The 27748-nt window shown below is 50.5% G+C and overlaps 2 protein-coding genes across 2 annotated transcripts; both read right to left on the bottom strand.

Moving 5' to 3' along the window:
- Nucleotides 1–7750: 7750 nt before the first annotated feature.
- LOC102263264 (multiple epidermal growth factor-like domains protein 8) lies at nt 7751–10127 on the bottom strand. The gene is made up of 4 exons (XM_005860434.2): nt 10038–10127; nt 9648–9828; nt 8961–9124; nt 7751–8173 (listed from the first exon to the last, which is right to left on the bottom strand). Exons 1-4 carry the CDS (start codon nt 10125–10127, stop codon nt 7976–7978), a joined length of 633 nt encoding a protein of 210 aa, XP_005860496.1. The 3' UTR covers nt 7751–7975.
- An 11861-nt stretch (nt 10128–21988) lies between these two features.
- On the bottom strand, nt 21989–27518 carry LYZL4 (lysozyme-like 4). The gene is made up of 4 exons (XM_005860394.1): nt 27380–27518; nt 27110–27259; nt 25518–25596; nt 21989–22058 (listed from the first exon to the last, which is right to left on the bottom strand). Exons 1-4 carry the CDS (start codon nt 27516–27518, stop codon nt 21989–21991), a joined length of 438 nt encoding a protein of 145 aa, XP_005860456.1.
- Between the last annotated feature and the right edge of the window lie 230 nt (nt 27519–27748).

Genomic DNA, 27748 nt, shown 5'->3' with positions numbered 1-27748 from the left:
GGAAATCAGGGTAGTCACACCTGTCAGCCATTGCGTAATTCCCTGGCTCCTCCCACTCCCTCCCGCATGCAGGTCCGGGGGCTCTGTAACAGAGATGGCTGATGGAAGTCAGGCCAACATCGTGCCCAGAAGTGGTAAGGGTCTTCCACTCCACAGCGCCGTGGAGACATGGTCTTGTCAATGGGTGTGGGGACAACTGAGGTGTCCATTCTGCCTAGTTCTCCATCACCACCCACCAGCGGGCCTCTCACCCAGGGCCCCGGAGCACTCAGGCCCCCTCTGCTCTGTAGGGCTCAGATGAACACTCTAGGGGACAAGGGTGTCTAGCCCTGGTGGCCCCCACTCTGGCACCACGTTTATCCACCACAATTTGACTTCTCCCCCGTTGTGCAGGGAGGGCCCTTTCCCGAGTCCCTGTCCCGTGTGTTCTGAAATATCCGTCTCCTGATCTAAAGGCACCGAGTGAATCTGCTCGCAAAGGGAAAAGAGGCGTCCCCGACTCCAGCTCCTGAGAGGACCGGGCGGATTCCCGCAGAGCAGGGACCTCAACTCCGCGTCCTCTGGGGAACCAGCTTCACAAGAGCCTATAATTACAGCAACCAGGCGGGGAGACTTGAAGTGATGATTAAGACATGAATGAAAAAGCAAAAGGTCTCATTGTCTTTGTGCTCATTCCCCCTCTTTTTGATGACTACACCAAAAAGCTCTGTTCAGACAATTAGCTTAATTAGCAGATTAGATAAATTAATGGTTTTCTAGTTTCATTCCAGGCCCCAAGCCGTGTGCCCAGCGGTTGGTCATAGCTCAGCAAGGGCACACTTATCCGGCCTGCTTCCTCCTCCCACGGCCTCCTCTTCCGGGAACACTGGCACCCAAGACTGGTCGCGGCAGACAGAGACCGCTGTTCTTTCAACTTTTCTGGGTACGTTAATTTTTTTAATAACAAAAAGTTGGAAATGCAGTTGTAAAAATCAAGCACTAACCCCTCACGTTCAGTAGGAGAAACCAGAGAGCCCCAGTTGCTGAGGGAAAGCTTGCTTCATGGAAGAAGGCCAGCTAACGGGTGTAGATGGACTGCAGACAGAACACGCCGTTTCGCCAGCACCATGAAAACAGTCGACTCGGGCGAGGATTATTCATCGTTGCTGCTGCGTCAGAAGAACGGTTGATGGGGAACTCAAGGTTCATGCAGTGCCGTAGGGCCATCCCACAGATCATTTCCGGTGGGACATTCAGACCGCCATCACCTTCCCTCAACAGTCCAGCTCGGTAGGTGTAGGAAAACAGCTCCACCGATTCAGACCGCCATCACCTTCCCTCAACAGTCCAGCTCCACCATGGGTCATGGTGGCCTTGGATGTGCCCACAGCGGCGAAGGCTTGAGCCACGGCCAATCTGGTCTTGGCAGAACGTCCTGTGACCCTGTCAGCACACAGGATGGGAGGTTGTGAGAAGTTGCCACGAGGCCATCTCCCACTCGCCTCCTATCTCCCCTGGGAGGTGGTCACAGAAAAGTTTCTCGCATCTTCCAGGCTCTGATAAGGCCCGGGGCCTTCTGCTCCACCCCCGTGGCCCCTGGACTCGGACCACGGCTGCGGAATATACCACCGCTCAGCTGCAGCCGGCACGGGCTCCTCAGCCGGGAGCCCACAGTTTGCACGGCAGGCATCCAGCCCCTTCTGTGTCACTGTGGTCCTTTCTGGCGTGTGAGACAGGGGTCATGGGAGCTGGCACCTTCAGCACACTCCCTTCCCCTGTCTGCGCAAGGGACATTGTCAGAATCTAAAGTGGCTTGTATCTTTACTGACCAAACCAGGCAGATCTTAGCCTTGGCCTTGCCCTCTCTGAATTATATCCACTAGACCACCAGGGAGCCTTGGCCTGGCCTTATCTGGTAGGTGAGACCTTGAACGAAAGGGTCAATTGGACAATTACGGTCTCCCAGAGTGGTGTCCTACGGAGCACACAGCATCACCTATGGCAGTGGTTCTCAACCTTGGCTGCACATTAGAATCACCTGGGAATCTTTTTAAAATCCTGATTTCTGGGCCTCGTCCTCCAGAAATGCTGTTTCTTTGTTATGGGGTGGGGCCACAACATTAGTAACAAAGAAACAGAATTTCCGGAGGATGAGGCCCAGAAATCAGGATTTTAAAAAGATTCCCAGGTGATTCTAATGTGCAGCCAAGGTTGAGAACCACTGACCTATGGTGTACGCGAGTCAAAAGCTGTTCAACGTCAACAAGCCAATGTCATCCAGAAAACCTCCCGGGACTGGGGAGAAGGGCCGAGTCTGGAGCAGGGTGGGAGCACAGCCAGGCGGAGGAGGGGCAGGGAGCAGCTGAGCCGTCCAGTATGAATAGCGAGTAAGGTGCCCGCAGGAAGCCCTTCCGTCCAGGCAGGGTATGGAGGGCATTCTTGATGCAGAATTACTAAGGCTCGGCTGGCCTCCAGGATGGGAGCCGCTGAATGCCCTGGGACGTGTGCGCCTGTTTTGTTATGGGTCCTGCCAGGCACAGCGCTCAGGACAGGGTGAGCTTACAGTGCTCCTGTCTCTAATCTAAAAAGGAGCAATGTCTTTATTACAGAAGTCACAGATATAAAAGGCCCCTGCAGCCCTGACCGGTTTGGCTCAGTGGATAGAGCGTCAGCCTGCAGACTGAAGGGTCCCAGGTTCAATTCCGGTCAGGGGCGTGTACCTTGGTTGCGGGCACACCCCCAGTGGGGCGCGTGCAGGAGGCAGCTGATTGATGTTTCTCTCTCATCGATGTTTCTGGTGCTCTATCCCTCTCCCTTCTTCTCTGTAAAAAATCAATAAAAAAAAAATTTTTTTTTTAAAGGGCCCCTACAGTCCCCGGTGAGGGCTAATGGGAGCTGATAGTTACTGATTCTCACCACCACCAGGCACACCACATTCACAGCCTCACAAGCGTCAAGAGGTAGGCACTGTTCTCATCTTCACTTAACAGACGAGGAAACTGAGGCCCAGAAAAGGCGCCCCATCTGCACAGGGTCACTCATTAGCCAAGGAGAGAGCCCGTATTCCAACCAGACGGCCTGGCGTCCAGAGCTGAACCAGGAGGAACCTTTCGGTTTGTAGCAGCTGCAGTTTCCGCGTCCGTGCTGGGAGCCCCAGGGCGCTGCGTTGAACTTACAGGGGTGCTTAACAAATAGCCCATGATTAGATAGATATTTTTTCAGATTTCTCCCTTTTTATAAATAATGCTGGATAAATATCTTTGCAAATAAAGACACCATATTGCTTGGCCAAGAGATGCGTATGTGTTTATACATGTCTATGGCACAATTGCTCTCCGGTAAGGTCTTCTCTAACCTCGTTCCATGCCCTAGCTGGTTTGGCTCAGTGGATAGAGCATCGGTCTGCGGACCCAAGGGTCCCTCCCGGGTTCAATTCTGGCCAGAGACAGGTACCTCGGTTGCCAGGCTCTGGTCAGGGCATGTGCAGGAGGCAACCAATTGATGTGTTTCTCTCCCATCGCTATTTCTCTCTTTCCTTCTTACTCTAAAAATCAAGGGAAAAATATCCTGGGGTGAGGATTAGCAAAAATAATAATAACCTTATTCCAACCAACAGTGTATAAAAATAGCATTTACTGCATATTTGTTCATCTTATATATTGTCCTTTAAAAATACTCACACTTAGATTTAAAAAATGCTTTCTCATTATGGTTTTTATGTATTTCCTCAGTTGCTAAGTTTGGGAATTTTTTTCATTTGTTTATTGGCCATTTGTGGTTCTTTTGTGAATTGCCTATTCACGATCTTTGCTCATTTTTTCTGTTGGAATGTTCCCCTATTCCTTATTGATTTGCAAGAGCCTCCCTTCAATTTTAATGAGAAGTTTAAATCCCCGGCACAGCTGTCGCCATGCTGATGGCTGCAGTTCTTGCAGATCTAATTGTTTCAATAAGTCCCACTAGTGACTCAGAGGCTAATGAAGGTGTAGGTCTGATTGATGCAGCTTAGAAAAAAGACGTAATTAGAAGTTTCCTCTCCCAATCAGAAGAGCCAACTATATTTATCAGTTCAACTTCCTACTTTTCCCCCTATTTTGAAAAATACATTTAAATATATCCCGCTGGTCTTGGCAGGGTGGCGGGGAGGACTTGAGAACCGTGTCTGGCTGTTATATAAGCCTCCAATTAATGTAGGGTCTCATTTCCTCTTTTAGGCTTCATATTTTTGTCTTTAAAGGGGAAGCTTCAGATCTCTTCGGCTCATCTCTGCCTCTGCTGCTTCCAGAACCAGGCCGGAGGACATCACCTAGCAACCAGGGCTCTGCTTATAGACACATAGGCTTCAGGAGAGAAAAATCAGGAGTCGGAATGAAAAGTGCTGGCTTTGAACTAGAGAGCTGTCCCCTAGTGAGATGCAATAGCCAAGAGGTCCTCCCAGAGGAAGCCCAGGGTCCGGAGCCGGGATGCAGAGTTAGGGGTGGGGGGTGCATCAGGTACGGCCTCATCTGGAAGCTTCACTCCCCACCCTGAAGAGTGATAAGAAGCTGAATGCTTTCAACTTGGGTGTAGAAAGGTTTCAACTCCTCTTCCCCTCTACCCCAGAGTGATCTGAGACAGACAGCTTAGTCTCTTGGAATCCCTGCTGCTCCCCAGTTGTCAATAGTGGGGGGCCCACAGGGCCCAAGCTATCACTTCAAACTTTGGGCATGAAGGCTGCAACCTGGGGCTTCAGTCTGATGTTTGGATCTGAGCAGGAATGTGCAAGAGCACTCGCAGTGAGGCGAGGGGGCAATACTGACATCTCCAGGGTGCTCTACATCCATCCTTAGGAGATTCGTGGCCAGAGGTGGGGAAAGCCGGAGTCACTGAGGTTCTGAGGAGGGTGGGGGCTCTGGCTGGCTGGCCTCCGGTGCTGAATCCTACTGGCAAACTGTCCCTCTTTAGTAGTTACAGTATCTTTTCTTGAAACAACCCCCCCCCCCACACACACACACACATACACACACACATACATTCCTCATGAATTCCCACCCTCTTATTTTTCCTTTTGTTTCTCCATGGGACTTGCTCTAGCCAATGGAATATTACTGAACAGGACAGGAACAGAGGTCTTAAAAGTTCTTCTATGGTTTGGCTTGCTCCTCTGCCTTCTGTTACGAAACAATAAGCCCCAGGGAGCCACTGGTCCGAGGAGAATTGAGGAGACATGTATCATACACCAGAACTTGGTGTAGCCTAAACTAGGGCCATCCCAGCCAACCCCCAGGCCTACGAACAAGGACAAATAAAAGGTTGGTTGTTGTCACCAAGAGTCGAGGACTATTTGTTAAGCAGCTTTATTGTAGCAATAGCTGCATAATGCACCGTTCATGACTCCCTACCACTCTTCCCTTCTAGATGTCTTGTAGTTTCTGAAGTCTGGCTGGGCAGCCCCTCCTTCAATTCTGTGAGCTTTATCATATCCTAACAGATTCTTCTCGTGATTACCGGTATTTGGAATTGATTTCTGTGGTTTGTAACCCAGGACCCTGATTGGTAGAGCTCATCCACCAAGTCTCCTCGACAGAATCGCCTGCTCCTTGGCCTGATTTCAGAAGCTTTCTCATATGATCAGAGTGGTCATTTACCCCCCGCCCCCACCTTCCTTTTCTTCTCACACAGCCTCTGCTGCATCCAGCCGAAACAGGTTTGCCCTGGACAATGTCTGGGGGACTGCAGACATTTGCTCTGCCTGGAACATCCTCTTCCCATCTCCAACTGCTGAGGTCCTGTGCACTTTTCAAGGCTCCACTCAACATCACCTCCTCTATGAAGCCTTTCCTGATTTTTCTGGGAGTCCCCTCTCCCCTCTGCAATGCGGGAAGCAGTTGGCCCTTGTCCAGATGGAGCAGACCTTTCTCGATCCTCTTCCCATCTCCAACTGCTGAGGTCCTGTGCACCTTTCAAGGCTCCACTCAATGTCACCTCCTCTATGAAGCCTTCCCTGATTTTTCTGGGAGTCCCCTCTCCCTTCTGCAATGTGGAGCAGTTGGCCCTTGTCCAGATGGAGCAGACCTTTTTCAATAAGCTGCTATGGTTTATTCCCTACAGGGACTCATTGAGGCCACCACTCAGGGGAAGCAGAGACAGCCCAAGCTCTTTTCCGTCGTACTCATTCCTGTTCATCGCTTTCCAGTGGCATTTCCTGACACTCAAGGCCAAGGGCCTCATATTACCTATTTCTGTATCCGTGATGCCACGCTCAGGGTCTAGACCAGGAGTCCTCAAACTACGGCCCGCGGGTCACATGCGGCCCGCCGAAAACATTTATCCGGCCCGCCGGGTGTTTTTGCTGCCGCTGCCTGTCCTGCTTAGCAGCCGACTCATCCCGGGCCCGCAGTGCGCATGTGTGGAATGTCTGAGGGACAGTGAACTGGCCCCTGTTTAAAAAGTTTGAGGACCTCTGGTCTAGACCAAAGGTATTCTCTAAAGAGTAGTTGGTTATGTGAATGCAGGCATAAACAAATGTCCATCTTTTCTAGGATCTTGGGTTAGAACAAGCACACAATAAAAATATAGTACAGGGTGTCCCAGCTGATAGCTCAGTTTTGAAAATAAAATGTTTTCTTAATAAACACTGCCTTTACAATTATTCAAAGTTTGTGTATACATGTGTTGTTGTTTTTTGGGAGGGACACCCTATATTTATAGCCAATGAATGTTTCCCTTGATTCTGAGACAGGACCTGGAGATTATCTTATCTGCCCTGTTCAAGGATGAAGCTGGGTCTGGGGTCAGCCCCTTCCTGCTGCACTTGATGGGGCCCCCTGTGCTCATAGGTCTGATAGCTGTAACCCATGAAACCAAGGCCCAGTGTGGGGGAGCGAGGAGCCAAGTTTACGCAGACAATAAAGGGATGGGTGAGAATTAGAAGCCAGATCTCCAGACTGTCAGTCCTCTATTTCTCACGAGGAGCAGCAGACCAGAGAGGGTCCAGACTGGGTTTTCCCATTGGGTCTTCCTGCACAGCCCATGGATGGGGAGGGAAGCACCATCCCTGTGCCAAACTCCACAGACATGAAGGCTGCTGTTCTGTGCCCGGGAGGATTCTTAAAATAATAGTGCTGCCCGCCTCTGTGGGCTGGAGCCAGCTGTCTCGGTACACTCGGTTCCCGGATAACAATTTCATGCTCTTGTGGCAGTGACTGATGTCGCAGTAACTGGTCAGTCATGCTCACTTCTGTCCTGATAGTCAAGGCTTGATCAGGGAGGGGAGACGCACCATGCAAGGAGCCAGGAGCATATCATGGGATGGAACAGGCAGGACTTTTGGAGCCGGGAAGATCTGAGTTCCAGTCTTGGCTCTGTCTGCCACTTCTTGGCCCTGTGGCTTCTGGTCTCTCATTTGTTCAGTAGGAGTAATGACAGCGCCCACCTCAGGGAGGGGCTGTGCGGTGAGTACTGTGTCTGACCCACCAAGGTGGTTAGTGAGCAGTACCTCACTCTACAGGATCTTTTGATGTTACCCTTACATCTTGAGAGATTGGATATCAAAGTACAACTTTTCCTTTTTTTAAAAATATATACATTTTATTGATTTTTTACAGAGAGGAAGGGAGAGGGATAGAGAGTTAGAAACATCGATGGGAGAGAAACATCGATCAGCTGCCTCCTGCACACGCCCTACTGGGTATGTGCCCGCAACCAAGGTACATGCCCTTGACCGGAATCGAACCCTGGACCTTTCAGTCCACAGGCCAACGCTCTATCCACGGAGCCAAACCGGTTAGGGCTCTTCCTGTGCTTTAAATTCTGCTCTTATGTATTAAATTCACCAATAATGAGTGAGCCAGTAGAAATCCTAGGCCCCCACCATAGACCCCAATAAAAGCAGCAAAATAAACTTTTCTAAGAAAAAAGAAAAAAAAAGGAAGGAAGGAGGGCATCCCCTTGGGTGTTTAGATACCATGGAGAGGACAGGAGCTTTGCCTGAGAGTCTGAGGGACCCAAGTGACTCCTAATGAGCAGGGGTCCCAGGCCGGGGGCTCGCAGGGACAGCAATGAACTTACGGGTGAGGTCAGGCAGCAGCCAGGAGTTGCAGTTGACCTGGTAGAGCAGCACATCGCTGCTGAACTCATCAGGGTCCGAGCGTCCCCCCAGGACCACCATGGTGTCCCCTAGCAGCGCTGAGGCGTGGAAAAGTCGGGGGCGGGGCTGTTGGGGAGACAGGTGGCCTGTCAGAGCCCACAGTCCTCTGCTCACTCTCTCAGCCCACTGGCCACGCTGATTCTCCCTACACCCCAGCACCTACCAGCCCACCCAGTGATCCTTCCTCAGATCTCACCTCCTTCCTCCAGGAAACCTCCCTCCTTCCTCAGCGGGCCCCAGAGCCACCTCCTGTTCCTGCACTCCCACACCCTGTGCTCTGTGAGCTCCGTTACCTGTGGGCCTGGTCCCTGGACAAGCAGACCCCTGGCACCAAGTGCAGGCCCTAGACTGGTTACAAGCTACTCCCCAGGAACTAGCCCAGACTGCTTAAAATGGACGTCACATTTTCATGTAACCTCACCAGCGGGGCTGGGGGCATCTGTGAAGGACTTGGAAATATGTCGGGTGGACGGAAAATGCAATTGTCTCTAACCAGCACATCCAAGGTTGCAAATTCTCCCACACCCCGCTCTTTTGGCCTTGAAGGCAGGAAGTGCAAGGAGCTTCAGAGCCCCAGTTCCAGATGGGGAGGCCAGGAAGGGGGAGGGGCCTGCCAGGGCTGCACCAAGAGCGGGGAGGAACAGAACCCAGGCCTCTGAACTCCTAGTCTAGGATTCCTTCTTCCAAGCCAGGGATGGAAGCAGGGGAGACTTGGGATGTCACAGTTCAGTTCAAGGGACTGTGAAGAAGGGGAAGTAGGAGTCCAGGTTAGAACTAGTCCTGGATCATTGGGATAGGGAGGCCCCCTCCCTTCCACCCACTACATCCATCTGTCAAGACCACCTTTCCTGACCTTTGCCCCCTGAGAAGGGGCCAGCAGGCTCCAGGTTCGGTCAGGACAGTGCAGGGAGTAGAGCTCGGAGGACGGGGCTGCCAGCTCCACATGGAAGCGGAAACCCCCAAACACGTAGAGAGAGTCGGTGGCCTCATGGTAGACGGCAGAATGACCATAGAGACCTGGGCGGTGGGGGGGGCGGGGGAGAGTGAGAACAGAGGCTGGGGAAGGCCTGGGGATCAGGAAGGCCCCCACCTTCCCGGGCTCCCCTTCTCATGACCACAACACCTTCCCAGGCCCTGAGGCCACAGACTCAGGAGCCCTTCCCAACCCCTCTCTCTCCCGTGAGCTCAAGGGATAACCATCAGAGGCTCTGGGGAAGGGAAGAGGGAGACGGGGTGGCCAGAATGTCCTGGGGACAGTGATCAAAGAATAGAAGGAGAGGAAGAGAAAGGAGACTATCTGAGGGATAGTGCTCTTGGGAGAGGAGATGGTGACCAGCATTATTGGACAGGAAGAGGCCAGCTTTTCATGGAGTCAAGGGGAGGGTGTTAGACAGAGAAACTGACTCCTCATTCTCAAGAGATGGTACCTGAGGATCTGGGTAGGGTCAGGGGAAGACAGGGAGGTAACAAGGTGTGAGGGGCAGCGGCCATAGAGCGTGGGGTGGATGAGAGACGCTGTGCTCTCCGGTCCCTAGCCCACCTGTGGGGGGTGTCCCACTCTGCGCTCCGGATACCCAGGTGCCAGTCGCCAGCTGGTACTCGAGCAGCTGCTGGTTGAAGCCATTTTCAGGAGAGTAACCGCCCACCAGGAGCAAAGACAGGCCTCTACGCACAGTGAGGGTGTGACCAGCGACAGCTGGGAGTTCCACAGTCTGAGGGGCCTGAGAGACAGAGGGCAGAGGTCATGGGAGGCCAGAGGTCAGGGGTCATCTTGAGGGTAGAAGTGAGACTCAAAACTCCCCACACTCCGCTTGAACTCGCTAAGGAGATAGTGAGCTGCCCGGGCTGATCAGACCACAGGCCCTCGGCCCGGCCCCGGTCCCAGCAGGTGTGCAGCAGGCCTCTTCCCATGCCTGCCTCTCAGCGTCACCTCTTCAGGCAGCAACAGCCTGTGCTCCTTTGGGAAGCCCTTGCCCCTCTGCTCTCGCTCTGGCTGCGTAGGCTGACTGTACCGCTCCATCCACACAACCCCCCCCCCCACACACACACACACATACACACACACATACATTCCTCATGAATTCCCACCCTCTTATTTTTCCTTTTGTTTCTCCATGGGACTTGCTCTAGCCAATGGAATATTACTGAACAGGACAGGAACAGAGGTCTTAAAAGTTCTTCTATGGTTTGGCTTGCTCCTCTGCCTTCTGTTACGAAACAATAAGCCCCAGGGAGCCACTGGTCCGAGGAGAATTGAGGAGAAATGTATCATACACCTGAACTTGGTGTAGCCTAAACTAGGGCCATCCCAGCCAACCCCCAGGCCTACGAACAAGGACAAATAAAAGGTTGGTTGTTGTCACCAAGAGTCGAGGACTATTTGTTAAGCAGCTTTATTGTAGCAATAGCTGCATAATGCACCGTTCATGACTCCCTACCACTCTTCCCTTCTAGATGTCTTGTAGTTTCTGAAGTCTGGCTGGGCAGCCCCTCCTTCAATTCTGTGAGCTTTATCATATCCTAACAGATTCTTCTCGTGATTACCGGTATTTGGAATTGATTTCTGTGGTTTGTAACCCAGGACCCTGATTGGTAGAGCTCATCCACCAAGTCTCCTCGACAGAATCGCCTGCTCCTTGGCCTGATTTCAGAAGCTTTCTCATATGCCCCCACCTTCCTTTTCTTCTCACACAGCCTCTGCTGCATCCAGCCGAAACAGGTTTGCCCTGGACAATGTCTGGGGGACTGCAGACATTTGCTCTGCCTGGAACATCCTCTTCCCATCTCCAACTGCTGAGGTCCTGTGCACTTTTCAAGGCTCCACTCAACATCACCTCCTCTATGAAGCCTTTCCTGATTTTTCTGGGAGTCCCCTCTCCCCTCTGCAATGCGGGAAGCAGTTGGCCCTTGTCCAGATGGAGCAGACCTTTCTCGATAAGCTGCTATGGTTTATTCCCTACAGGGACTCATTGAGGCCACCACTCAGGGGAAGCAGAGACAGCCCAAGCTCTTTTCCGTCTTACTCATTCCTGTTCATCGCTTTCCAGTGGCATTTCCTGACACTCAAGGCCAAGGGCCTCATATTACCTATTTCTGTATCCGTGATGCCACGCTCAAGGTCTAGACCAAAGGTATTCTCTAAAGAGTAGTTGGTTATGTGAATGCAGGCATAAACAAATGTCCATCTTTTCTAGGATCTTGGGTTAGAACAAGCACACAATAAAATATAGTACAGGGTGTCCCAGCTGATAGCTCAATTTTGAAAATAAAATGTTTTTTTAATAAACATTGCCTTTACAATTATTCAAAGTTTGTGTATACATGTGTTGTTGTTTTTTGGGAGGGACACCCTATATTTATAGCCAATGAATGTTTCCCTTGATTCTGAGACAGGACCTGGAGATTATCTTATCTGCCCTGTTCAAGGATGAAGCTGGGTCTGGGGTCAGCCCCTTCCTACTGCACTTGATGGGACCCCCTGTGTTCATAGGTCCAATTCCTGTAACCCATGAAACCAAGGTCCAGTGTGGGGGAGCGAGGAGCCAAGTTCACGCAGACAATAAAGGGATGGGTGAGAATTAGAAGCCAGATCTCCAGACTGTCAGTCCTCTATTTCTCACGAGGAGCAGCAGACGAGAGAGGGTCCAGACTGGGTTTTCCCATTGGGTCTTCCTGCACAGCCCATGGATGGGGAGGGAAGCACCATCCCTGTGCCAAACTCCACAGACATGAAGGCTGCTGTTCTGTGCCCGGGAGGATTCTTAAAATAATAGTGCTGCCCGCCTCTGTGGGCTGGAGCCAGCTGTCTCGGTACACTCGGTTCCCGGATGACAATTTCATGCTCTTGTGGCAGTGACTGATGTCGCAGTAACTGGTCAGTCATGCTCACTTCTGTCCTGATAGTCAAGGCTTGATCAGGGAGGGGAGACGCACCATGCAAGGAGCCAGGAGCATATCATGGGATGGAACAGGCAGGACTTTTGGAGCCGGGAAGATCTGAGTTCCAGTCTTGGCTCTGTCTGCCACCTCTTGGCCCTGTGGCTTCTGGTCTCTCATTTGTTCAGTAGGAGTAATGACAGCGCCCACCTCAGGGAGGGGCTGTGCGGTGAGTACTGTGTCTGACCCACCAAGGTGGTTAGTGAGCAGTACCTCACTCTACAGGATCTTTTGATGTTACCCTTACATCTTGAGAGATTGGATATCAAAGTACAACTTTTCCTTTTTTTAAAAATATATACATTTTATTGATTTTTTACAGAGAGGAAGGGAGAGGGATAGAGAGTTAGAAACATCGATGGGAGAGAAACATCGATCAGCTGCCTCCTGCACACGCCCTACTGGGTATGTGCCCGCAACCAAGGTACATGCCCTTGACCGGAATCGACCCCTGGACCTTTCAGTCCACAGGCCAACGCTCTATCCACGGAGCCAAACCGGGTAGGGCCAAAGTACAACTTTTCTTGAAAAATCAGGTCTCCAGCCCTGATGGTGACTCCATCAGTGCACCACAGTCCTCGCATGCCCCTATTGCGTCCCTGTCATTAGTGCCAAGTGACCCTTTACATTGTGTTTTTTCTTAGAGTAAATTAGATTTTTCTAATTCCTTTGCAGCCCCTCAATTGTGTTCTCACCTTCCTGACTTCTGTCAGCATTTGAGCTTTTGTTACTTGCACATCAGCTTACCCCGATTCAGTTCTTCGGAGACACCAGGAAACCATCCTGCGTCATGTCCTGTCCTCTCTCCTGTGCGCTAACCCTGCTGGAGGGCTGAAGACACCGGCTCTCCTTCAGACAAGCCTTGTCAAATTGTGGCTCTAACGCTTAGTGTTGTGACCTCAGACAACTGCCTCGACCTCTCCGGCCTCTGCTTCCTCATCTGGCAGAGGACTCCAGGTCATTCAGGCACCTAGACAGTTAGCCAAAGCCAACTCAATGGCCAGTTCACCCAGCGTGCTGAGAGCCCGGCTGCCAAATGAACAATCCACCCAATCACTTGAGGCTTTGAAGTATTCTGTTCTCATCAACCAGCTTTCATCTTGTCTCCATAACAGGATTTTACTGAATATTTGACTATTGTCTCCCCCAGCTCCCAGCTGCTGCAGCTGAAGATCAAGGGGGGTTGGGGGGGGGGGCGCATAGGAGAATACATTCATGAGACTGTGCTCTTGGTTATGGAGACTCGTAAAAATTTGTTATCCTTATGACCAAGAAAACATGAATGAAGGATATGTTCATAAGAATCCTCCTTATTAAAGAATATATTACACTTCCTTCTTCCCCGCTCTCCCCTCTCTCCACCCTTTGGCTCCCGTGGCGGCAGCAGGAAATGGAACAAGACTCACTGGGCTTCCGCTTGCTGTTTTAAAGGCAAAATGAAAACTGGTAAACGAGAACTAAATACTTACACAAAACAAGGAAATTTTTCAAAGTTGCCATTCAGCCAATTGGGAAATACACTAGGACTTTACTCATAGGAGCATTGGGAGCACTAAATGAGCTAATGATTCAAAGGTCCCTGGACAGCACTCGTAAACAGCAACTATTGCTGCGCTCGGAAGGACACCGTCCCCCAGCTTGTCACCAAACTACAACCTGAGTCACCTAACTCCTCCTCCGCCCCGCCCTCAAGTCCAGTCAAAACCAAGATCTGCCCGCGTCAAGGTGACTGAAAGAGACCCCCAAGAGTCTGCGGAGGAGGGAATGAGGAGTCTCCTGAGAGTTAAGCCAGGAATCAGCTCATGACCAATAGAACAGAAGCCGGAGGACAAGCCCCAGGCCTTCACTGGAGATGGGGGTCCCCGGATGGACGCTCATGAACCAGGGGAGCCTGAAGGAGGTCTGCGGTTGCACCTGAGCGGGGCCTGCCCTCCCCCTGCCCAGGAGGAGCTGTAGCCATTCCAAGTACCCATGACACAGTGATAGCCCTGCATGCCAAGTTCATGTTCACCATGCCACCTTCGGATACTTTGGCTTCCAGGGGAGCGGTGCCTCTGGGAAGAAAATGTGCTCACCCCACTGGTGTGACACTCCAGACTGCTTGGAATTAGTAAATTTTCCTTCTGGTTTGTTCTCGGGTCCCTCGGTGGTTATGTTTATTCAAGCATCCAATAACTCGGGGCATGAAAAGATTGAATTTCTGCGCTTATGTGGCTGAAGAGTGACTCATTCTCTAAGGTCAGCATCCCCTGATGGGGGCCTCTCTGCATGGCCAGTACCCAGACTCTATTGAGACTTGGGTTCTTCCCACTGGCAGCCTCAGGTGCCTCAACAGGACATCAGAAGGTCGGATGCAGTCCTGCTGCCGAAGACAATCAGGTTTGAAGTTCCCCGAGAGGCACCGGCAAATTCTGCTCTTGATCAGGACTTATGGCCTTTCCTAATATTGTTGGAGAGGAAGGGGGAAAGTTCCTCCCCATATTAGCCTTAAAATCTAATTGAGGAAAATTCTGTTGCCTAGACAATGGCATATTAAATTGTTCAGCAAATGCAAGAACTTATAAAAAATTGTCTCTGATCTATAGAACTAGGGGACAATAATAAATCACCCAGGATTTGTAGCCACGCTTACAATATATCAGGCTCAGAAATTGCATTAGCATGTAGATGCGCTGGGCGGAGGGCTGCCGGCCCCTGAGGCAATAGGACGATGCGGCAGAGCAGTCTGCCTTCTTGTGGTCCTGGGTGTGTCTCTGAGCACAGGGCCAAGAGCAGGAGCAGGGAAGGGAGACAATGTAGGTGTCAAGCCTACTCATGACCTACTTGGCTCAGCACAGGGCTGGTCAACATCTCTTTGAACCCTCAGTCCGTGCCCATGGTAAATCTTTTGCTGTTTTGTTTTTGTTTTAATCTCCCTTATATTAAGTTTCTTAGGGTGGCCAACAAGAGGAGCCCGTTCTGGCTAGCTCAAACAGAAAGCAGCACTTGCGGTGTCACACTGCTGGATGCCACAGAGTGAAAAGGAAAGCCAGCCCACCCAAGGCTGGAGAAGGGCAGGGGCCAAGGGCAGGTCTGTGGACTCGGCAGCAGGTTTGCTGACCGCCTCTCGGGTGTACTGGCGTGACCATGACTCAGCAACCCAAGGTCTAGGTCCTTCAGTTCAAGGTCAGAGAATGTGATAGATTCAGCCTCGACTGGGTTCTCCCCTAGAGCTGTCAGGAACGGTCACAGAGGTGGAAACACGCAGTGCAGACAAAACCCACAAGGGCTCATCCATGCGGGATTTGTGAGCTGGTCCCAGGGTGGCAGGGTCCCAGGGTGGTAGGATAGGTGCAAAGTCAGCAGCCTATCTCCTTGAGTTTCTCCCAGGCATCTCTGTCCCAGGGACCAAGCGTGTTCATCGGGGCATTTATTCAAGGGCAGCAGAGACTGTGGCCTCTGAAACTAATCAAGGTATGATTATTTGACCCAGGGGCCTTAGGGCACCAGCAGCAAGTAATATATCTGTTGCCAAACTTGTGTATCTGTTCTGTCGTTGTCAGTCAGTATTCAGGTGGCTGAGTCAGCTTACCTGGAGCTTGTCCCTTTCTGGAGACTGTACTAAGGTCTCTAGATGATCTTCAACCCCTGAAGTACTCTGGTATTTTGCTGAGTTGCCCCAAGTGCTTCATCATGGGCCACATGGGCTGACTTCAAGTTGACAACAAGAGGTAGATTAGTGGACTGTGTTTGTTCCTCCATGTAAAAGGCTCACCAGCATCCCATACTGGGGTCAGGGGACTCTCACTTCATCCCACCCCAGCTCAACTCAGCTGGTTCCACACATACAGCTCTGGTACCTTATAGCCCATTCCTAATGCTCATTTGTGCATTAATGAAAGTGGCTAGCAAACTTTGTGCTCACTGTGCTAGACTATGCTAGATACTTTGCATGAACAATCTCACTCAATTCTCACAGCAACCAGATGAAAATGACTGTTTTTCTTTATCTCGCCTCATTTCACAAGTGAGAAAATTGAAGTGCAGAAAGATGTCACAACTTGCCCAAAAATCACACCTAGCAAGTGACGAAACCGGATTTGGACCAGGACAACCTGACTCCAGATCTAAATGTTTAATCTCTGTGCTACTGCTCTTCTGGTTGTAAGCAACAGAAAAAAACGAAACAACAACAACAACAAAAACACCTCTAGCTGGCTGCTCCATTCATCTATTGTTGCATATCCAGCCACTCCACATTGAGCAGCTTATGCCAACAGCAAGCATCTGTTTTGCTCACAAATCTGCGACCGGGGCCAGGCTCAGTAGAGACAGGTTGTCTCTGCTCCACGTGGCATCACCTGGGACAACTGGATTGAGGCGGGAGGAGCCACTTGCCGAAGGGCTCAGACATGTTGCTGAGATGGTGCTGGTTGTGGGTTCCTCTCTACATGAGCCTCTCCATGGGCAGCTTGGGTTTCCCCTCAACATGGCAGCTGGGTCCCAAAGCAAGCACTCCATGGAAAAGAAAGTGTGAGTTGCCAGTTTCTTAAGGCCGAGGCCTGGAAAGTGACACAATGTACCCTCCGCTCACTGTAGGATTTACCTTTCCTGGAGCTTCCAGAGTGCGTTGGTTGAAGATGACTGTTTAGCAAGTATTCACTTCCACCTCACATCTCCATAGGAGGTGTGTACTGCCCTGATCCACTGATGTTGGGCTAGGTCATGTGACTTATTTTTTACCTCATGGTAGGTATGTTCTCCGCTCTTGAACTTTGTATTTGGCCGTGTTATTGGCTATGACCAATGGGATGCTAGCAGATGTGACATGAGCAGAGGCTTGAAATATGCTTGTGAGGTTGTGCTTTTTTAAGAAGAGCACCCAAGGGTAGCTCAGTGGTTCCAGAAAAATGGAAAATTTAATGGAGCAGCATTAAACCTAACTGTGAGCTCTAGCCAAGTCCTGGTGAGCCCAGCTTAGATCCAATGACCTGCAGACATAAGAGAGAAAAATAAATGCTTACTGTTGGAGCCCACTGAGGCCTGGATAGTTTGTTATGCAGCATTATTGTGGCAAGAGCTAACCGATACAATAACCAATGTTGGAACTTTCCTGTCCTTGACCCTCTTTATAAGTGCCTACTCCAAAACCTGGATAAAATCTTAAATTTGTCTTTGTCAGATTTCAGTATTTCAATCTCTCTTAATTCGTTTAAAGAAAGTTTTTTAACGAATTGACTAAACCAAGAGATTACTTAAGAATTTCATTTAAAAACAATGAGGAAAAGAGGGGTTGGCTGTATTCTTTGTTGGTGGTGTAGAGTGATCAAAGCCAGCTGGCTTAAAAATGATTCTGAACTTTGAAAGAAGCTGGAAAAAAAATGAAAACCAACATTGAAATGACAGTGCATCTGAAAGGAGCCAGAATTTATTGCTGGGATAATAAATTGGAGCTTTCTGGAAGGAAAATCTAGCCAAAAATGACCAAAAAAAAGTGACCCAAAACAACAAGTATTTTAAAGACCAAGCTTCAGGGGAAAGCTTACGCGATTGATTTACAGACTTCTTTGTCAAGTCCCCTTTCACTGGGTGCAGATCCCTGTAGAATATAAAATTCTACAGAAACAAATCCGCCTTTGCCCAAACAAGTAGACACAGGAAGCGTTATTTACATTTGCCTTTCAGAACACCCGGTGGGAGAAGCTTCGGAAGGCTGATTTCTGGTCACTGGCTTCTGCTAGAATCCACAAGGATTACGCTCATCTTTGCGCTTATTCTAGGGCACATAGAGCTGAACGCCGCCGCAGCTCTCCGGGAGGGAAAAGGAACGCCTCTGGGATTACACTGTGTCCTAACAAGCACTTGGAAGCTTTCAAAAGTGTCAGTGGTAGCAAAACAGAACTAGCCAACTGCATTCTGGAAGGAATAAGAAAACAGATCCAAATTCAGAGGACACATATGGATCACCTACTGTGTGCCGGGGAATGGCGCCCCAGGTAGCATATACCCCGTCTTTTACCAACAGCAAAGCCAATATTTAGAGACCGCTTGTCTGATGTCCCAGGGGCTGATACGTTTCTCTCTTCCTTGCCCAACAAAGTGTTAGAAAGATACTCCTTAGTCACTGAATGCACTAAATTAGCCCACAGCAGACAGACAATGTAGACATTGTGTGTGTGTGTGTGTGTTTGTGTGTGTGTGTGTGAGATCTTTTGGTCCAGGGAAGAGAGAGTCTTGGACAAATCATCCTTCACCAGGCTTTTACTTTATTCAAGTTTTTGGGTCGTAATGATGTTTAATTATCAAGGAAATTATTATTGCTATCGGGGAGATAGTACTAGCTAGAACTCGACTGTTTAGGATAATAATGCACTATGTACATCTCACTTAATCCTCATATATCCCCAATCATTACTTTCCCAGTTTTCCTGCCAATTTCCTTGTTTTTATAGATCAGGGAACTGAGGCTAGAAAAGCAACCAACTTCAGGGGCTTCCACCGCTAGTGAGTCATAGGCTGGAACTGGAACCCAGGTCTACTGAATGGCAAGGTCCCTGCTCTAAACCTCCTCCCTAAAATGACCCTAACTCAGCCCAAATGAATTTGTTTATTGGACAATCGCATGTTCTCTCCTGATAGAGACAGCCCGTTGCTTTATGCAAGTGTGTGTGCATTCTGGTCAGGTAGTGGGTAGGGAGGAACGCACAATGAAAGATACACATCTATTGGAGGGAAATGGACTATAAACCGTGTGTTTATCTTTTCTGGTTAAAAAAAACAACAACTTCATAATCAATATCACATCTGTAAGCAAGAGTGAGACACAAAACTTGATTGTTGTAGATCTGCACTTATGTCTATCTTATGCACAGTGTAGGGCAAGGATGTCAAACTCAAAGGCTAACACAGGCCAAATAAACAAGGGCCACAAGTTTGACATGCTTGGTGTAGGGGGATGGCAGCAGCTCTCACAGTGAAAACAAGGGTGAGGAAGGAATAGGTATTAACAGGAGGAAGAGCAAGAAGGAGGCTTCAGGCTCAGCCAGTGTGGCTCAGTGGTTGAGCGTCAACCTACGAACCAGGAGCTCACGGAATTCCCAGTAGTCAGGGCACATGCCTGGGTTGCGGGCTAGATCCCCAGTAGGGGGCATGCAGGAGGCAGCCAATCAATGTTTCCCATTGATGTTTCTCTCTCTCCCTCTCCCTTCCTCTCTCTCTAAAATCAGTAAAAACATACTTTAAAAAGAAAAAGCTGGAGACCCAACTTTCTACCTAATGGGTAGAATGGAGAATTAGCACTGATATAGTCCCAGGGTTCGGAGGGAGCTGTGTGGAGGAACTATAGGTTTTGTGTAGATACCAATCCATTTCCCTCACTCATCAGACTGGAGTAAAGCCAGGTTAATTAGTCCCTCCAAACCTCAGTTTCTCCACCTGAGTCATGGTTATGATTCATACCGATCTTGCAAGGTTTACTCAAGGTTTGAAAATATTGTATGTTAAGGCCTGACAGTGTAATATGTGTACAATTAGAGTTCATGTGGTAGCTGCTGGTGATAGAAGTAATAGTGACAGGAGACGTTGAGATTTCTTAATCTGGCTTTGATCGTTCTGTAAACGAGACGGGGAGACCTGGGCCCAGAATGAGTGCTAGCAGGAACGCCCGTTATCAGCGGGTTTGAGGGCGCCTCGTCAGAAGATGTGGGGAACCCCCAGAGAGGCCGTTCCAATCAATACACTAACATTTGCTCTGTCCTTGAGCCTCACCCCCATGTTGACACAAGTGGCCATTAGAGGACACGATGAGCCGCCGCCGAAGTAATGGGCTGGAAGGAGGCGGCAGCACGCTGGGTGGCCCCTGAGGAGCCGGGGCGCACGTCAATTGCAGGCTGCATTAATGGTGGAGGGCAGGGGCATTATCACTTCGGGACCCACCCAGCTCAATGAGGAAGTTGCCTCACGGTCTCAAGCGCTTCTCGTTGGCCTCAACAGCAAGTGCCCCGCCAGCAGCATTTCACTGTCCAATTCATGCTGTGACCGCCTTTTATCTAGAGAGCGGGGAGGGCCATGAAACCAACCGAGTAGGCTGGTCAGTCGTTAGTGAACTCGAGCAGAAGTTCAGCCCCTGCAATTCTAACTCAGAGCTCTTTCTGCTCCTTTCTGAAAGTGGCCAAAGGATAACTAAAAGAAGGGTCCCGCCTGCCTTCTGGGTGGCCACGACTCGCTTGTGCGGCTGACTTTTTGTCTGGATTGAAGAGACTAACAGAGGGTTATGTACATTATAGTTTGTCCACATAAGCGGATACTGCGCAGTCGTTAAAAACAGCGCTGGAATGCGCCATAGACTATTAAGACCACAAAATATTAACTGACACAAGCTACAAAACCGTATGCCCGGTAGCAGTCCGTGTGTGTAAGGACGAGAACGTGCACACGCTCACCCTGAAGTGGGGAGGGTGCGCCCACAGTGATGGACACCCCATCCCTGTGCCCAGGTCCTCTCCACGTGGCTGACGACAATGAGAACAACTTGTTTCTGGTAAGGGGCAGGTGGGAGTCTTTCCTCTCCTTCTTCATGACTATCTGTACTCTCCGCATTCTCTTCACCCAATATAGGCTGTTTGTGTTGTTTTAAGAGTGCTACAAACACGCAGTCCAGCATCCGCTACTGGTTTCTAAAACGCTGACAGTGTGGGGGGAAGTTCATAAAATGCAGTGCGTTCACACCATGGAACGTTCACCGGCACTGAGATGTCATTCTGAAGAGTCTCTAACACCACTGAGATGAGCCCTTCCGACGCCCTCCAGTCCTTCCCTCCTATACTGGGCTGAACCCCATCAGAACTCGGGTTCCCGCAGGTGCCCTGGCTCCTGGGGAGCCGATGTTGCTGCTCCCACTTGCCTGTCTCCGGCCGCTGAGCTGACACCTGCTGCTCCCTCCTCTGCAAGACCCTGTGGGCCTCTGAGCTTCGGAAATAAACCCCTTTCTGCTTAAAATCGAAACACGTGTAGGGGAGCAACGTGTTACCATGATTTTCTTTCTAAAAAGAGGAACTCTACCTACGGGCTTATATGGCGCTGCTGAAAAGAAAGCCGTCTACAGAGAAGGGCTGAAATGGAGTGCCGCTGAAGTGTGGCACTGCTGTCTTTGGGTGCCAGGATCATGGCGGACGCTCCTTTCTTATGCTTCTGTATCTTTCACAGCTCCTCTAGCGCGAGTACGTGTTACTTTTAAAAACGTAACTCTTGCCCGGCCAGTGTGGCTCAGTGGTTGAGCATCAATTGACCTATGAACCACGAGGTCATGGTTCGATTCCCAGTCAGGGCACATGCCCAGGTTGGGGGCTCAATCCCCAGTATGGGGCGTGCAGGAGGCAGCCAATCAATGATTCTCTCTCACCATTGATGTTTGTATCTCTCTCTCTCTCTCCCTTCCTCTTTGAAATCAATAAAAATATATTTAAAAACTTAACTCTTTATAAGAAAGAGCAACTGTCACTGGATTCTCTCCACAGAAGGGCAAAGGGGATTCTGTGGTCTCCTCCATCCACCTGTGCGTCTCTACGCGCTAGACCGGAAGCCTCTCCTCTGCTCTTCTTTGACACCCCTTTTCTCCCACTGCCTCTTTTCTTCCTTTTTTTTTACTTAATATTCATAGACACATCTCATTTTCCAGATCCTTTCCTTCCTCCAAACCCTCCATCTGAGATTAATTAATGATAAGTCATAATCACGGTAAATGATGCTTAGCATAGTGACGATCACAGTACAATCACACAAGTGGAGACCTCTGGCCCAGGTTGAAGAAGTGGCTGGTTTATTCTGCATCCTGCATCCCTGGAAGGAAGCAAACTTTTGTCCTTTTCCACCTGGAGCTGTCAAGCGGGATTGAGTGAAGGCCGCACACAGGAAGGCGTCTTCATTCAGAACATTCAGCTGGGAGTGTGGCGAGGGCCGCCCCGGCAGCTACAGCTTGCATCCGTCCAACCACCGCGCCAGGGTGTCGGAGTACTGGCAGTTCAGGGTCCAGGAGGGCCTGCGGAGAGGACCGCCAGGGAGTCGGAGCTCAAGTTCTCCAGGGATCCAGCCCCCATGGGCCCCTTTACACCGCGCCCTGTCCCCTGGGGCACTGGAGCAGGCTACTCCTGCTGTGGGCATATTTCTCAAGGCTCTTGTGCATCTCAAGTGTGTCTCTGGCTGCCGCCCCCACACCCTAACATGCTGGTGCTCCCTATGCTCGAATGCTCACCCCTGAGTCCCCAAACCCTGCAACAAACACACCTCTTTCCATAAATCCCACACCGCGAGGTGGGGAGGAGGAACTGTGAACGGAAAGACTCCTCCCAACCCTGCAAGGTCGGCATTTTTAACTTCTCTGAAGTGAGCATCAGAGTTCTGGGACTGGCGCAGTGTCATGGAGCACTTGGCAGACCCCAGATCTGACATGGGAACCCTTGTGCCCTGGGCCAGGGCCTCCTTCACCTTTCCATGCGCCTGCCTTACCTCACCTTCCAAACTCCTAGCAGCCCCTCCACTTGCCCAGGTCCGCTGCACTGCGCTTCTCTAACCTCTATCCTGGCGCCCCTGGAAGTGATCCCCCTATTCCCAGCTCCTGCGGAGAGGACAGTCAGGGAGTCAGAGCTCAGGTTCTCCAGGGATCCAGTCCCCACAACCCAGGTCCTCCTATCCCAACCCAGAAACTGTGGGTGTCCCCAGGCCAGCTGCAGGCCATTAGGAATTCTGTCGGGCAGGCCTCCATGAGTCCTCCGGGGTCCTTGGTCCCAGAATCGAAGGGGAGACTCTGGCTCCTGCCCCTCATGGATATAATAAAGCAGCAGGGGAAACACACAGGCTCTCAGAAATCTCAAGGCTCTCCCCGAGCCGGGCAGGCATTGCAGAAGAGACTCCTGCGGCATGCGGGGTCTTGGTCTCCTCCCTTCCTGTCTGCCCCAGCTCGGCAGAGCTGCTGACCTGAGCTTTGGGAAGGACGTGGCTGCTGATTAGCTCAATAAGAGCTCACGTCCCTGGGAATTCTGAGCAAGCGAGAAGGCCTTGATCAGCCTGACCCGGCATCTCTCTACTTAGCGCTATACCGTACAGATGGTTTCAGCTCATTAGTGCTCGCCCCAGAGGGTCAGCCAAGCTTCCAAGTTCATTGGAAAGTCAAGGCGAGGTATGCAAGCTATGTTAAACACTCAGAAGACAGCTCCCATTAGTAAGGGGACTCCCACCTAAAACACAATTAAATCACGGATTCGTGGTGTTGAGACCCCCCCACCCCGCCACTAGCCATTTGAAAAATATAAAGTGGAATCCCTACCTCACTTCTTATACCCGAATAAATTCCAAGAAGGCCGAAATTTAAGAATGAAAACATGACAATTCTATTTTGTAACTGAATTAACAAAAACTCAATGTGAGATTCAGTTTGCGCCAGCCACTGTTTTAATACAGAAGAAAATATGGCTCCATTTCTCTACGGTCTTGGAGCCTGGAAAACTTTCTAACAAGGACGTCCCACAAAAACTCAAGCCACACACACAAGGAAAGATGGAGGGATTTGATTCTGTGAAAATGTTAAACTCCTGGATGATGAAAATACCGTAAGTCAAGTCAAAAGATAAAGAACAAACCTGAGGAAAAAAACCAGTTCACAAAGATATGATGGACAAAGGTGTCATGACCCTAATCTATGAAGGATATGTGTAAAAGCAATAAAAAGAAAACAATGTTATCCCAATAGAAAAACTGGCTAAGAACACGGATCAGCAGAGCAGCTCAGAGGAAATGGCTAAGACAGACTGAGAAGATGCCCAATTTATTTTACGTTTTAAAGATGCAAAGCAAAACAGAACGCTGTTTCACAGGCCACAACTGCCGAAAACCACACAAGTTGAAATGCTGCAGGCTAATGAGCCGGGGGAGCACGGCCCCCTCACGCAGTGCAGCTGGAGGTACGCCCTCTCTGGAGCCAATTTAACAATTTGTCTCCAACGTTTCAATGCGCCGAGCGGTCCCGGCGGGTCTTCTGCAAGGGATTTCCATAGAACACGCTTGAAAGAACATAAAAATTCCGAGAGCAAGATGCTCATGTGGACTTGTTGGGAACAGCAGCAGGAACCAAATGGAACAACCTCACTGCTTCTGATGGGGACTGGCAGACGAGCCCCGAGCAGTGGTCACAGTGATAGCAGGGGCTGCTCGGGAGAGGTTCGCCAGGATGGGCAAGCTCTGCTCATACGTGAAAAAAGCTGGGTGCCGTCAGCGCACGCCCTGGGATGCCGCGTGGATTTGGAAATACCTTTGCGATCGTTTTTCTCTGGTTCACGGGACATGGTAACTGGGTGGCCTTCGGGAGGCTGCTGGTACGTTTATTTTTCAGTTTAAAATATGTCTGTGTTATTTTATTTTCATAAATTAAAAATAAAACTGGCTTCTGGATGACGGCTTCAAATGCAGCTTTGGTCTTTCAAGGGGCACGAGGGGGCACCTATGACGTGCCAGGCATAGAGCTAGATGCTGGAGATACGGAGACACGAAGGAGGCAAAAATGTCTGGCTGAACTCAGCTCCCAAAGAGACAGCCAACAGCTAAAAACAAAAGCCCTGACCTCTGAGATGGGCAAGAGACTGGACAAGATCTTCAGAGCGTACAGGGCCCATGGGCTATGGGAAGGAACACCACGCAGGCTCCTACAAGTGCAACACGTCCCCCTGCGGATCTGCCCCTGCTCCACTCCTGCCCCTGCTCAGGAGACCCGGGTAGGCCCCACAGGAGAACAGCACAGACCCTCCAGCTGCTTTGTACTTGACGAGAGCATAGGTCCTCTCTGCAGACCATCCCCAGCGCTTTAGAAGCTGAAGCTTGGAAAAGCACAGAGTCGCCATCCATTCTAGCACCATGGCCAGAATTTCAATCACTCCTGACAAATGTATAAGAAAAAGCCAGATAACCCAATAGAAAACACCCTAAGGGGATATCATAAAACGCCAAAGAAGATAAGACAAATTTGCTATTCACCTTTCAAATGGCAAGGATTTTATAATTGGTGAGAGTGTAGTCAACGGGTATTTCACTCAAGTATTAATATTCGTGTAAATTGGTACAGGCTTGCTGGACAGTCACTTCACAACATGCATCCAGGATCTTTGAAAGTATTCAAAAACCCTTGTGGGAATACACGTGAAAGAGATAATCAGGGATATACACAGAGATTTATTACAAGGATGTTCATCCTGTATAACCCTACACAAGATTTGAGTGGCGGCTGGGGCGGGAGGATGTTCAACTTAAGACAATTTGACTGATAATGATCTCCTTCCTTCTGTGGCCTTGGGGTTGTAGGACGCAATGGTGTTGTTCTGCTTAACTTGGCGAGGAGGATCCCACTAGTTTGGGACTGCAGATGTGCAGCCAAAACTAGACCGAGAGTAAGATGAAATCTTAATTAAGGTAAAGGTCTTTAATACAGAATAGGTAAAGATGGGCCACTTACCATGCTCCCATTCCTTGCTTTCCTTTTACAATTCTCTTGGCACACTCGATTGTCTTATTTAAATTTGGATTCAGTAAAGCTGTGGAGAAAATGAAGTGGAATGATACCCAACCGCCACATGGCTACATCAGAGCATGTCAGGGAAGGCCCAGGTGCTCACAGCAGAGAGGCTTCTGTGTGGTTCCAAGAACACATCTATCCCTAGATTTTTCCCAGACAGCACTGGGGGGTGGAGGGGAATGGGGGGTAGCAGCATGTGGTCATCTTAAATCTATTCACTTCTTCTTGTAATTCTTACCATATCTTCATTAAAAATATATGCGTACAGTGAATATTCTGTGTTAGGCAACATAAGAAGTAGGGGGAAAAGAATGACCCACGTGATAAATCCCTGTCCGTGGCTCCTGCCGTCTGGAAGTGGGTAAAGAGTGTAGTCAATTACAATACAAGGAGTACCTGGAATGGTGGGGGATGCACCTTGAATGGAGGCACCTAAGTTAGACTTGAAGGATCAGGGAAAAGAGTATTTGGGCCAAGTGATATCTAAAGGCGTAGGCAAGGAAAGCGGGTTGAGGGAGTCACAGAAGGAAAATTGTTCCAGACAGAAGGAACAGCATATGAGAGGGCCTCTGAGGAACCAACATGGCTGTCAACCATCCTTCCATTCCCTCCTTGGAATGTGGAAACCAAGACCTCCCACCTGGGACCACAGCGATGTCCTCCTCTGGCCTGCACTACGGCTCCCCCTTCCCTAACCTAGTCTGCTTTTCTTCAAAACTTTCCTTCGGGGCCCCCTTGTTGCCTGTCAAACAGAACCCCAAACCCTTCGCTTAGTCTCACTTTGCCCCACATGCCTGCCTATTGCTCCAACCTCACCTCCCATTGCTCTCCTCCGGGACCCCACCATTCAGGACCTGGCAGGGGCAGGAGACAAAGACGTGCCCTCCCTGGTGGTGGGTGCTCCACCCCCGCCACCCACCGTTGGGACCTCATGCAGTCCCTCTGGCACTTAGTGGGTGCTCAGTAAATGCTCATGGGATGAGTCAATCTTGAGGAACCGCCTCCTCTTGACCACAGGGGCTTGGACCCTCCTAAGCAGGCCCAGCTCACTGTGGGTTGGCCCACTCCTGCCTCCTCCCAGGGGCCACTTCTGCCTGTCACAGTGGCAGCTTCTGTTCCCTCGAAAAGAGTGCGGTGCCAAGTGTGGGTAATATACACTCACCCGTGAGGCTCAGTGGGCTCTCAGGCCTGCAGCTTCCTCCCTGCCTCTTCTCAACACCAGACACCTCCTCTGCCCATCTGGATGCGGGTGTCCATCGCTCTGCCCCAGGCCTCCCACTGTGCCTGGCTCACAGCCCTCCTTTCTGCCTGTGCCCCAGGGGCCCCACCCGCCAAGCCCTCCTCCTCCCTGCTCCAAACTTGTAAACTCTGGCCACTAAAGACAGACCTCTGAACTCAAAGCTGTGCCCCTGAGGGCCCCAGTGAGGAATGGAGGGAGGGGACCTACCCCTCCTCTGGCCTGCACTACGGCTCCCCCTTCCCTAACCCAGTCTGCTTTTCTTTAAAACTTTCCCTGGAGGGAGGGGACCTACCTGAGCAGGACACGTGGCAGCGGTTCCTCCCCCTGTCGCACCAGTCAGGGTTGCGAATCTGGAAGAGTCCGTAGCCCGTGTACAACCCATCTATGTTCTCGTAGACAGCCACGGGGTTGAACTTGCTCTCAAAGTAAGCCAGGCACACCCCTAAGATGGAACAGGAGGAGTGTGTGTATGGTTCGGAGGAGGGCTGGAGTTCGGGGTGCTTGGGGAAGGGGCGGCGAGAGAAGGGGTGAGGAGGAAGGGGGCTGAGAGGGGCCTACTCACAGTTTTCAAGGCTGTAGCCTTCAAAACCACTCAGGCCTCCGTCATGGAGCCTCTTGGCCACCACACAGCGTCCCAAGATCGCAGCGCCACTAGGGACCACCAGGTAGCCAATGAGGGAGAGAACCGCTGACGCCTTCATCTTCCCCAGGCTCCTGCAATTCTGGGCAACAGCGGCCAGGTGAGCAGGTGGAGTCACAGATAGTTTCTACCAAAGTCCCAGGGGCACGGGGGCTCCTGTGAAGGGACAGAAGAGCACTGTGGGGGTGGGGGGTGCGACTCAGTGTGTTCAGAGAAATGGGAGTCCCTCCTGGCTTAACCACGACACAGCTTCCCATCTCAATTCTCCACTGCAAGTTCCTGTAAACTCAG

This window comes from Myotis brandtii, unplaced genomic scaffold (assembly GCF_000412655.1).
Source record: "Myotis brandtii unplaced genomic scaffold, ASM41265v1 scaffold134, whole genome shotgun sequence".
NCBI lineage: Eukaryota > Metazoa > Chordata > Mammalia > Chiroptera > Vespertilionidae > Myotis > Myotis brandtii.
The sequence above is the reverse complement of the archived record's forward strand: the minus strand, read 5'-3'. Positions and strand labels throughout refer to the sequence as shown.

Coding starts and splice junctions, on each gene's coding strand:
- LOC102263264 (XM_005860434.2), bottom strand. CDS start 10,127: ATGGAGCGGTACAGTCAGCCTACGCAGCCAGAGCGAGAGCAGAGGGGC. Junction 9,829..10,037: donor GGCTGTTGCTGCCTGAAGAG/GTGACGCTGAGA, acceptor TCTGTCTCTCAG/GCCCCTCAGACTGTGGAACT. Junction 9,125..9,647: donor GAGTGGGACACCCCCCACAG/GTGGGCTAGGGA, acceptor CCCACCGCCCAG/GTCTCTATGGTCATTCTGCC.
- LYZL4 (XM_005860394.1), bottom strand. CDS start 27,518: ATGAAGGCGTCAGCGGTTCTCTCCCTCATTGGCTACCTGGTGGTCCCT. Junction 25,597..27,109: donor CTGCCACGTGTCCTGCTCAG/GTAGGTCCCCTC, acceptor TTTTCTCCACAG/CTTTACTGAATCCAAATTTA. Junction 22,059..25,517: donor AAGCAAGGAATGGGAGCATG/GTAAGTGGCCCA, acceptor TCCTCTCCGCAG/GCCCTCCTGGACCCTGAACT.